This window comes from Haliotis asinina, chromosome 9 (assembly GCF_037392515.1).
Source record: "Haliotis asinina isolate JCU_RB_2024 chromosome 9, JCU_Hal_asi_v2, whole genome shotgun sequence".
Taxonomy (NCBI): domain Eukaryota; kingdom Metazoa; phylum Mollusca; class Gastropoda; order Lepetellida; family Haliotidae; genus Haliotis; species Haliotis asinina.
The window spans coordinates 31,094,465-31,106,946 of record NC_090288.1 but is presented as its reverse complement, the minus strand read 5'-3'; the positions used below and the strand labels follow the sequence as shown (position 1 = coordinate 31,106,946).

General features: G+C 37.7%; 1 protein-coding gene across 1 annotated transcript in view; it reads right to left on the bottom strand.

Moving 5' to 3' along the window:
* Positions 1-817: 817 nt before the first annotated feature.
* LOC137296021 (uncharacterized) overlaps positions 818-12,482 on the bottom strand; it is a 31,561-nt gene continuing 19,896 nt past the window's right edge. Inside the window, exons 6-13 of the mRNA XM_067827650.1 lie at positions 9,888-9,949; positions 8,907-9,021; positions 7,336-7,454; positions 6,809-7,034; positions 6,330-6,398; positions 5,725-5,898; positions 4,804-4,858; positions 818-4,555 (exon numbers count right to left, since the gene is read on the bottom strand). Of these exons, the coding sequence (XP_067683751.1) occupies positions 2,799-4,555; positions 4,804-4,858; positions 5,725-5,898; positions 6,330-6,398; positions 6,809-7,034; positions 7,336-7,454; positions 8,907-9,021; positions 9,888-9,949 (2,577 nt within the window). The 3' untranslated portion in view covers positions 818-2,798. The remainder of the gene's footprint in view (positions 4,556-4,803; positions 4,859-5,724; positions 5,899-6,329; positions 6,399-6,808; positions 7,035-7,335; positions 7,455-8,906; positions 9,022-9,887; positions 9,950-12,482) is intronic.

Sequence of the window (12,482 nt, the reverse complement as noted above, 5' to 3'; positions counted from 1 at the left end):
TAGTTCATGCTTGGGCCAAAAATATCGATAACCTGAAATACCATCGATGGGAATCATTGATTATCAATATAAAAATTATTCATCAATAACATCGCAAATGAAACATTGTTGTGAAATAATTTTACATTTTACTCCTAAAACAGACAAAGTTAGTCTTTATTCATCGGCTGCTGCAGACTAACAACTAGTCTATGAAATGAAGAGACTTGGGCTGCTGACAAAGCAAGATCAGCATGGCATTATGTGGTAATTCAAATCTTAATATGTCACCAATCACTGCGAATGTGACGCGTTGATATCTTTCCATCTTTAGTCATTCCTAAAAGTTACTTCACCAATATTTATTGACAATGGATGAATATTTATTTAACAATGATCAGTATCTATGATTTGTATAAACAGATAGCACTAGCTAGTTGATGCACGTGATTGTCTCCCAAATACATAAAGGCAGTGCTCATGACTGATCCATTGATGTGATCCAGATTTGATTATTTACGGACAATTCATGTAGCAGGAATACTGCTGTGTTTTACATCACCCTGTGTTGAATTCCTTCCATGTTACTTCTGGGTAGAACAGTAGTGTGCTGCACAGCTGTTTGTGTGTGTGTTTGTTTGTTAGTTCAGCCCCTAAACCACCATATACAAACATTATACCCTGACCATGCTGAAAATTAAATAAGATAACAAAAAATTATGATTCTTGTAAATAGGTGTGAGAAAGCGAGTTAAGATTTAACGTCAAATCAGCAATATCTTAGTGACATGAATAGGACAATGTCTATGAAGATTGTAGAAAAATACAAACATTTCAATCACCTTCAATCACCTCGATTGACCTTTATTATACCGACTGTGAAACTATAATCCAGGAAAGAGAACAATTGTTATCTCTGGAAAGTCCTACTTGTACATATACGACACATCCTGTGTGGCAAGTAAAGGCAAAATGTTTTTCCAAACTGTAGCACATTAGAACATGTCTGCATTAACTGTGGCTATGTCTTCTTGCAACATATTACAAATTGAACATTTGAACATGTAGCTTTAGTTAACATGTTATCAACTGAGAATCTGAACAAGGGTTTTCTGTTAATATGTTATTGGCAAAAAATTAATGTTATCAAGGGAAAAATGGAATGTGTGTTTAACATGTTACTGGCCAAAAATAACAAGTCATTAAATGATATATGAACATGTTGTGTCTTTCTGATAAATAAGGACCTACATATGTCATGATAACATGTTAATAACGAGTACTTTGGGTTTTTGTTGTGTTGACTAGCTATGAAACAAAAATGTTTCTGTGTGTTTTGTGTCAGCTGACTATTAACTGAAGCAGAGTGAGTAGATGTGTCCTGTCTGAACATGTAAATCACTGAACCTGTGGATGTGTCTTGGCCTAGCATGTTTATAAATGAGAATTTGTAAATAAATCTTGCATTACCATATTGAAATGATCAACAAAACGAAACTTTGTACATTACAGGAATACAAGTATACATATTTTCCTCCTTAATTAACATCTAATTAATTAACATGCAGTGAAACAGATAGCCATAAATACTATTAAATAAACAATGATTTGTACACTGATTTATCCAGAAATTGGTGCTAATATACATCTTTCACATGTTAAAGGTGAACTATTTTTTCAGTTCTATTATACATATCAAAACAGAACAGAGGTGGCTGTTTTCCAAGCAGAGATTACCCTCATGAGGGCGAATTAAACAAACACACTATTTGGAAATAATATGTTTAACACAAGTAAACATGCATCTTTCATTAGTTCTTTCCACATATTTCTAGTCGAGAACCAACAAGTCTACAGTCTTGAGGGTGCTGGGATCTCATCGATTAAAATATGTAGTCAAACTGCTTTAATGTAACTATTACGTCCCATACTGATAAAAGATAGGGAAGGAATTTATCAACATAGTTGAAATATGGTTGAAAAACATCTTTTGAAAAAGAAAAATTATGTTTATAGTTTTGATTTGATAAAAGTAACTCATTTAGAAATTGTAGTTATCGAAAATACTAACTTCCTGCTAAATCTTCCCCAACCAAGAACAGCAAATTGTGGGCCCCTGAAGAACAATCATACAGCAGTATCATACTGCTGATTATGAATCGTGTCACAATAAGCATTGAAGGGAAGGGACTGGTTCCTGGTTGTCTATACGTTGCATCCTCTTAATGACATCAAATAGCATTTTATTCCACTGAGTGTATTCAAGCCAAAAGCTATGTTAGGATTTCCACCTTCTAACATCTATGCACAGAGCAGGCAGTGAGTGACATGCATATACTTTGTGTGAGTGAGTGAGTTTTGACACCGCTTTTAGCGATATTCCATCAATCCCATGACAGAAGATACCTGAAATGGGCTTCACAATTTGTACCTATGTGGGGATTGAACCCAGAGCCAGCAACATGACGAGCGAACGCTTTAACCACTAAGCTAGCCTACTGCCCTCATAGAGTTTGAGATTCATTCCAGTGTGAAACAGAATTCATAATGCATCACATATCTGATATTACTTCTTTAAGTGACATCTTATCTCAACAAATAAATATCATCCCAGGGGGTATAGGTATATATAAGTCAATCGCATTGATATATCTGTCCATCACACATTTGTCCATTGTCTCAATTGAAGTTTGATCTCAAGGTCCTTAAAGAGACGGACTAAGTTTCGCATCCTCTCTGCTCCGGATGCCTCTATCATTAATATACATTACAACAAAACATCTGTACACACACTCCTTCCTTCACAGTCACTGTACCCTTTACACATTGATGTTCGTCACATACTCATCTTCTTCATCACCCTCATCTCCGCCTTCCATTGCCCTGTTGTCTTCCTCCACCTCCTCATTATCTTCCACTTCATCAGTCCCAGCAGCCAGCGCTTGGTTGTAGTTGTTAAAGAAGTTCATCATTTTTTTAGCCTCACATTTATAAGGAGCTGGATCTACACTTGACCCAGATCCTGAAGAGTTTTCAGCAATATGTCCTTCACCCTGATCATAACCAATATGACCGTCATCTTCTTGGTCATGACCTTCACCACCAAGGTCATGACCTTGACCTGCAGGTAACTCTGAATACTCAAACCCTTCACTTTCTCTGTGAGCAAGACTTAAATGTCTTTGTCCTACATTTGGTCTGCACAAAACATGACTTCTTCCGGGATAACTTGTTGGTTGCTTCTCTATGATATTATACATGCGTGAGTGTTCACTGGACACAGTGTGGTCAGGAAGGGACTTCAACATCTGACGTGAAGACGTGTAAGTCTGAGAGGTGCTAGTTTCTGTCTGCTGATAAGGCACAGGGTACTGATAAGGGCGTTGCAGCCTTGCCATCGGTGACAATGTTTCACTGACCTCTAACACAGGGGATGGAGTGCCACTTACATTTTGTACATTTGGCGAGTCAATTCCTCCCGATCTGGAAACTCCTTGAATTAAAGAAGTAGCACTGCTAACAACACAAGCAGTCCTTGACAAATTAGCAGGTATCATTGTTGGCTGGGACTGATTTCCAAAATAGTCTGACTCTGACCCACTTAAACATGTACCTCCCTGAACTTCTTCAATATTCAATCGCCCAAATCCATCTTGCGCAGATTTTAGATTCATTTGATGCACATTCAACAAGTACGTGTGATTACATACATTCTGTGTCTGGTCATTGTAAACCTGACACTGTTGTCCAACATTCTTCTGTCTCTGCTTACTGCTATCATTCAAACAGTTGGGAGACACCTTTTGTGGTGCAACTCTACCAACTTCCTGTAAGTGGGGAGGCATTGTGGGTAATGGCTTCCCTCCCTCCCCAAATATCAACCCAGATGGAATAGAATCCTTTGAATCAGATGAACACTGTCGTTCAAATTCATCCATCCTCTTCAGTTTTGCTGGATCAGACATAGGTAGATAGTCACTGTCCACCTTCTCTGAAGACTCCTCTGGTTGTCGTGTCATCGGCTTCTCCTTATCAAACTGTTTCAGAGCAGCAAGTTTCCGAGGATCAGACTCCAGAATTTCAGAATTTATACTGGAATTTGACAAATTCTTACCACTCATTTCATCACCAAACTGCCTCAGTTTTTCCATTTTCTTCGGATCAGAGTCGAAATTTTCACACAAAGAACCATCCTGATCTTGTTTATTCCTTGCTTTAATCCTGGCAATCTCATCAAAGTCACCACTGAGTCCTTCCTTCCTTGCATCAGCCATAATCTGAAGTCTCAGTGACTCGGGCAGCTGTGCTGGAAGAGACACACTCTTCTGCGCATCGTTGAAACTGTTCCTGTGCTGGTCATAGTACTGGGCCAGCTTGAATGCCTCCGGCAATTCCTTCCCTGATGTCAGTTTAAAGTACTCAAGCGGACTTGTAGGCTTGTGTAAGACTTCCTCCTTTTGGGGATCAGTTGGCAGAGAATGGGACAACTCCCCCATGTTTGTTGCAAGGACCGGATTACTGTAGTTGTCCCCACTGGTCACTGATATGTTGGCAGACATGCAACTACTCTCCGACACTGGAACATTTGAAAATACAGAAAGTCTTTATTTTGATTGCAGAGGGAATGCTTCAAGACAAACATTATTTTGCTCCAAAATGAGGAGGTTGAAAGTATTTTGGCCACCCTTTGTTATAAGACAAAAATGTCTTGAAGCAAGCATAGTTAGATCATCTGATTTCATACACAAAATATGCCCACAGAGGAAAATCAAATAGTCTGTCATTAGTAAGAAATATCACTCTGACTGGCAGAAATCAACATACTTGTGCTCTGTGTTTCTCTCCATCGGTCTTCAATAGATTCCAAATGAATAAGAAGCTGAAAGAAAACAGAAAAGGTAATAATCACAAATGCTAACAGGAAAATATATTTTCAGACGAAATTTGACATTGTGTCATCAAATATGGGGTTCAGAGGGGTGATTTTGAAATAACACTGACGGCAATCCTCCAGTTAGAACTGGTCTTCAGCAACCATTATTTTTGATTAACAGGATCAGGAGGTCAAACTTGCTGACTTTGTTGATGCATGTCATTGTTTCCCAGCTGTGTAGGTCAATGTTCATGATGTTGTAAATTTGTGTGGTTTAAGCAAGTCAGACTTGCTTAAACCACATTTAAACCACAGGAACAGTTTCAACGATGCTCAGAAGAGTGTGTCTCTTCCAGCACAGCTGCCTGAGTCACTGAGACTTCAGATCATGGCTGATGCAAGGAAGGAAGGACACATTCACAAAGTGAATGTGGTTTAAGCAAGTCTGACTTGCTTAAACCACACAAAAGAGTGTGAATGTGGCCTGTTTCACAAAACGCTCGTAAGCCTATGGTCTCGTAAGTTTTCTCGTATCATTCCTACTTCCTATGTTACAGTATAGCAGGTACGAATGCTTCGAGAAAAGTTACGAGACCTTAGGCTTACGAGAGTTTTGTGAAACGGGCCCCTGGTCTAGACTTAGACTATCTGCAAACTGTTGTTATATACCTGGGCTATTGCTGAGTGTGATTTATAACAACAAACATTCATTTAGACACAATCAACTGTTCAGCATTAACTGGGTAAATTAAGGACAAGTCTGCTGGAAGAGCACTTCTTGTCATCTGCCCACATACATCTTGTATATTTCATGATTGCACAGCAAACTGAATAGCATTGGACTGAGGTGTCCAACAGAAAAACAGTGTTACCTTCTCCATGTCAATCCTGTCTTTCTTTCTGCCCTCCACTGCCTTAGCTGCACAACTCATTAGATCAATGACGAAAGTTTCAGGACACTCTCCAGCACGTTTGTCGTGGAACAGACGACACAATTTAGAGTCGTCTCCCTTTGTTTCATCTTGTAGATCACTGAAGAATGACGTCTGCCAAGAGGGTGACACAGAATGAAGTTGCATAATATAATATGCCTCAACACATAAAATGCACTGACAAATACTAACAGTTCCAATTTTGTCCAAACAGAAACTCATTTACTTTGCGAATGCATGCAATAACCTCACCTTACTGGTAATCTCACCTTACTGTCTAAACCAGACAAGATCACACAAGTCCAGTTAATACAGGCTCCACTGTATAGGATTAAAACCTAAAGCCACTAATTTAATCATCCTACTGGATCTAATAGAAAACATCAATTTGACAACATTCAACAATAAAATATACTGCAAATTTTAAAGATAAACAATCATCACACTCTCAACATTGTACATATTTTGTCCAACTGATCTCCATTGGTCAACATGCACAGGAATCGAGTGAGATGATCTCTCCTTAATTTCAGCAATGTTCTCACCAGAAACTTTGTATCACTTTCCCTCTTTTCATCATTGGCCTTCTCCCCGCTACATAATTCCAACAAAACCTGGAAAAAAATGTGATTTGATAGTTTGTTTCTGCAAGTCCATACCGAAAGGTATGAGAATCTGCAAAATTGTGTTAGAAGAAAAATAAATGCTCCATTCGTCAAAGTCTGCTTCCAAACAGAACACTCTAAAGATCACGGATGGCAACAGGTGAAAGTGATTTCTACTGAAAATCAGCTGGGGTTCAGATGGTTGTAGGCTCCCAACAGGGTTCAGAATCAATTGATTTGCATTTAAATCTGAGGATTGCCGTGGATTCATGGAAAATTGCCATCCCTGAAAAATAACATCTCCCTAACTGCTCCCATGTAAAGTTACTGTTTACTCTACTCTAAGTATTTTTTTTGCAGTTTTCTTCACAAGGGACTACTAGTCCAATCTCTACTAGCACACATTGTTTAGAACCCACCACGCCAAATGCATAGATGTCACTTTTGATGGACATGTGTCCTCCAGCCCTCATCAGCTCAGGTGCCAGATACGCCTTGGTGCCGTAGATTTTGGAAGATGCTTGCTTCTGTGTGATGTGAGTGAATCTCCCCGTCAAGACGCTGCTTGCCTTACTGTTGGCATACTGAGCCTGTCCCAGATCACCGATCTTAGCTTCGAAGTGCTTGTCAAGGAGAATATTGGCACTGGCAGACAAAAACATGAAGTCTTGAGTCAGTCACTGTCAAGGGGTTTGAGTGAGTGAGTGAGCGAGTGAGTGAGTGAGTAAGTGAGTGAGTGACTGAGTGAGTGTGAGTGAGTGAGTGAGTGAGTGAGTGAGTGAGTGAGTGAGTGAGTGTGAGTGAGTGAGTGAGTGACTGTGTGAGTGAGTGAGTGAGTTAGTTTTATGTTGTTTTTAGCAATATTCCAGCAATATAACGGACCCAGTTCATGGGCTTCACACACTGTATCCATGTCATTTAGTCAGTGAAGCGAGTGATAACTTACCTCTTTATATCACCATGGATAAGAGGCTTGGCGCCAAACAGATGTAGGAACTGTAGACCTCGAGCCGCTCCGGCTGCAATGCCAATTCTTTGGTCCCATTGTAATGGAGGTGTGTTTTCCTGGCAACCAATTTTTTGTAAATTTTTCAAATCCATCGCAAAACAATAACCATTAAATTTTTCCCTTATTCCCAGGCCATCCATAATTTATTTTATATTGCTTGTCTCAAACCTCAACCAGCATAAAATACACAATACCCCAACCAAAAACGGGAGCAGTAATTTTTAAAAATCAAAATAATAAAACGACACTTGTACAAGTTATTTTATGACATGTGAAAGTTGAAAATACAGTATGGCAACGCATGTCAGTGCATAAAACTCTACCTAGTAAACACAAGGACTTGTACTTTAAAGAAATTTATACTTCACGATATACCAAGAAGCAACGTCATTGTAACAGTCTGCTCATACCCGGGCACATTGCTTCATATATTACTATCCCCGCTCACAAGACAGTATCATACTTTCCAATACTTTTTCCTCTCCCTCGAGATCATGTAACCATGCTGCTTGTTAGGCACAATGAACTAAACACTCACACTGCCAGCAAATCCTCATCGGTACCTATTTTTCATCGGAGTGAACTGAGACAACGTGGATCTAACTATCTTGTATAAAGATATAAGCAAATGTACCCACCTCAGGACCCAAACAAACAAGGATCAAACCCGGGCCTTCAGTGTGATAGGCTGACACCTTACCACTGCACTATTGTGCCATGTCCTTGCATGAACATAAAACCAAATGAACTTAAGCTAAAGGGGATACACTGGGAGTGTATTGTGGAGGGGACATTTGAAAACTCTCTAACATTATTTGGAGGATTCAGTTGGCATTGTACTCAACAATTTCTAGGACCAATTACGTCTGCAGTAACTTGAGTCTGGTAAACTTACCCTTCTGCCTTTAAATATAATTATTCCAATACTCAGCTTCTTTTCAGCAGCACAATCAATACTTATCCCCCTTTTCAAGGATTCCCTTCTAGAAGTATATTATTATACAGTGTATATTTATAAAACCAGACAGATAAACCTTCCAGCGTCGTCTGATAAATATGCAAATGATGTCACACACCAGGAACTACTTTCAGCAGACTTTGCATGTGAAGCAGAAGATTACTTCATTGAAAACTATTGCACAACTGTCCCTAAATCTTTAGACATTAGTGTATCCATGTGCAAGAGGTTTTGTCAACATTCCCGGATAAAAATCATTCGACACTGCCTAACAAATGATGTATTTTACCCAAGATTACACTTCCTTCACAAAGATAACAGCACTGTCATGAAGAGATCATAAACCTCCGTGTTTCTTTATCAAAATTTTCCTCTCCTGAATCAAAGATGTTAATTATACTTGCCAAGTTTCCCTATTTTCATTCCTCATATTTGAGATTTACATCTTGGAAACATATTTATCTAATAATCAATATTTATTTAACATTACCTGACTTTATTTCAGGTACTATTTGTTATTGAAAAATGCAACAGACTCCTCAGTGCTTACCTTACACTGCAACCTGTCCTCTAAAGACCCATTGACCATGTGTTGATACACGAGACACAGCGCTGGACCATCTATTGCATACCCATACAGGTTTACTATGTTCTCATGGCGATACCTGAACAGAAACAATGGAATCGACTGGTGAATGAAAAGAAGTCTTTCTAAAGATAATATACCAACAATCCTCTATTTGACATTCAGCTTTTTGAGCTGTATGATATCAGGACCCATGTTGCTGGTAAATGAATTTGTTTCAGGATCATGTGGTCAGGCTGACGGACTTGACTGACACATGTCATTGTATCCCAATTACGTGAATCAGTGTGCATACTGTTGGTCACTGGACTGTCTGGTCCAGACGCAATGACTTACAGACCACTGTAATATAGCTGGAATATTGCTGACTCAGTGACTGCAACATTAAACAACAAACAAACAAACATAAAAAACAAACAAAAAAACAAGCAAACAATCAACTCTCTCTCTGTGAACTAAGTAGATAGCTATTTGGTTAAAACTTCTTCTTACAAATGATCATGTTTTAAATGTAAAATAGGAATCTATGATAGGACACTTTTTCACCCCAACAAGGCAAAAAGCTAATTAGCTATATTATAAAATATAAATGTGAAAAAATATAGAATTGTTAAAAATTATTATTTTACTGGTGATAGAACAAGACTCCAGAATAAGGTAGAGGTATGGAAGTTATATTTTCCAGGCAGTTCTTTGTATGTTTCTTGTTTACCACTATACCCAATATGTAAATAGTCAAATCTGGATCACACAATCCAGTGGCTGACGTCATGACCTTTGATCCCTCCAACTCGGATCCAAGTCCGCAAGAGTGAGCAACTTGTCCCACTAGTCTTTATTGACAAGCATAGATACATATAGAATGATTTAACCGTATTTTTCACCAGTACAGGCAACACATTCATTCCTCAATACTGGAGGGTTATTACACATGATTTCTCTTACCTTAGTAAAGCTGTCAGCTCACTAAACTGTTCTGATTTGTCCCTTTTCACATCTTTGTTTTCCTAAAATTGTAACAAGTAAACATACATTAGATATGAATACACAAACAATTAGTGAATGAGTGAAAGAGTGACTGAGTGCGTTTAGTTTTACGCCGCACTCAGCAATATTCCAGCCATATAGCGGTGGTCTGTAAATAATCAAGTCTGGACCACACAATCCAGTAATCAACATGGTCCATAAACAACAGTTTTATGCCGCTTTTAGCAATATTCCAATATTATGGCAGGGGACACAAGATTTAGGCTTCACACACTGAAACCATGTGGGGAATCAAACCCTGCTCTTAGACCTGATGAGTGAACTCTTTCACCACTAGGCTACAACACCACCCATTTACTCGCACACTGAGACACATTTCTGCTTGAAGCACTGATCATATTTGGTAAAGTGGTAAGATTATGATATTTAATCTGTGAAATTCAATTCTGACACATTAAGCAACTATTAAGAGTAATGGTATCTGTTTATGCATATTTTATTCAACAAAATGCTTGAAAACTTTATAATATGTCAGACATTCTTTGAATATAATAGATGGTAATTTTGTTTTGAAGATTTTTTTCTTCACTTTACTTGGTTAGAGTCAGGGGTTCAAAAATCCCATCGCCCGACGCCCAAGACAAGTCAGTTTTCATTTACTTCAATCCAATAATGGTATCTATATGTCCATGGACTACTAGATAATTCCCACTTATGTTTACAAACTGCAAATAATCTTGGATTTAATTTCAAATCTGCTCATAATGAAGCTATTAAAGTTTGCAATAATAATAAAGTAGAGCTAGTAGAGAGTGAAATTATCACTCTTTGATAAATAGTCAAGTAAACATTAACATCTTTTAACACTTTGTGTCATAAAATCGGGGAATAAAAATTTGTGGCATATCAGTCAGGACAAGTTACTTTCTTAAAGTCACTTGCAAAGTGGCAAGTGGCTTTACAACATATTTTTGAACCCCTGTACAGTTCAAGAGGATATATGGGTAGAAGAAAATGTTACAAATTGCATAGTAAAAAGGCAGACAGTACAACACATTTCGTACTGGAAATATCTGGATCAAACAGTACAGCTAATACATAGATGATACAGAGAATGCAAGAGGCTCATTACTAGTTACATGGTTGCATCAATGACATTCCATTTTCTGTAAAAGTGTTTCTTGTTGTCTATTTACTTAGCAATAAATTTCTCAGTTTCATAAATGGCCTTTAATAATGATCTGTAGATTGTGAAGCTGGGTTTGTATCCTTTTATATTCCTAACAAAAATGTGGCACTTTGCCATGTGCTTGAGTAAATGGTTTCACTGCAACAAAATAGAATATCGCGGTTAGACTTTTCGTATGTTTTATCAAGAAATTGAGTTATGAAATTGTTAAATTCTGCCCAGAAAATTTTGATGATTGGACAATCAAGATATACATGGTAAATATCCTTGCTAGCTGAGACACATGATGTACATAGTTCATTATCTGTCAATTTCATTCTTCTAGTTCTCACTTAGTGTAAATGGCTCTGTGCAAATATTTGAGAAAATCCAAGAGTTCATGTTTCTCGTGGATTGTCCATATTGTGAAAATATGCTTTTCAAATTCATCAACTCACTTAGTTTCCTGTTCCAATTGAGACACACATTCGGAATGTTATAACCAGGTATGAAGTTATTGTAAAATATCCTTGAGCCTTTACTAGGTTTAATCAAATCATTCCAAGGGGAACACATAGATAACTTCGGTATATTCAAATTGTTTTTTGTTCGTATAACTTCTTTCCATTGTTGGGTATACTAAGGAGAACACGATTAAACTCAAGCATAGTACCCTTAATGCCAAATTTTCCATTAAGTTCTGCTAAAGTTAGAAAACTGTTGTCATTACAAATATCTTTGATATAAACTACTCCACATTTAATCTAGTTCTGAATGATCAAGCTTGACTGGTTACACTGATAATTTAGCCACAATGGTTGCAATGAGTATTTCATTAATATTGTTATTATTACACACATATCTTTTAACATATCTGTGCCAAGCATCAAAGGAGTCTTTCCAAAACGGATTTTTGACTTTATAGTGCATTGTAATGTTGGCTCCTAGGAGAAGAAGGTTTTGCAAAGGGAACCAGCAAGATTATAGTTCTCAGTATTTGAGATATATCTCTTCAAGCATGAAAGGTTTTCACATTTTAAGACCACCTTCTTCGTACATTCATACTAAATCAGTTTGTTTTATTTTGTCAGTTTTATCATTCCAGATGATAATTTTATCAGCCAGTGTGTGTGGTGATATATTCTTGAATTAAAGATGTTTTCAAACAAGAATTGTGTATGTTTAGGTATATATATAATACTGTTTATACCATTCACACAGACGCCTATTGTTTAAGACTGAAATGAAGAGTCCATGCTGAAGACGTGTGATAATTAGAAAAAAGGGGGATGTGGACAGGGGGTTGGGTCCCATACAGGACTGAACCTTTACTCTAAGAGTCAGGCCCCTAATCACCAGCACACAAAGTCAGCAATCTACCCACT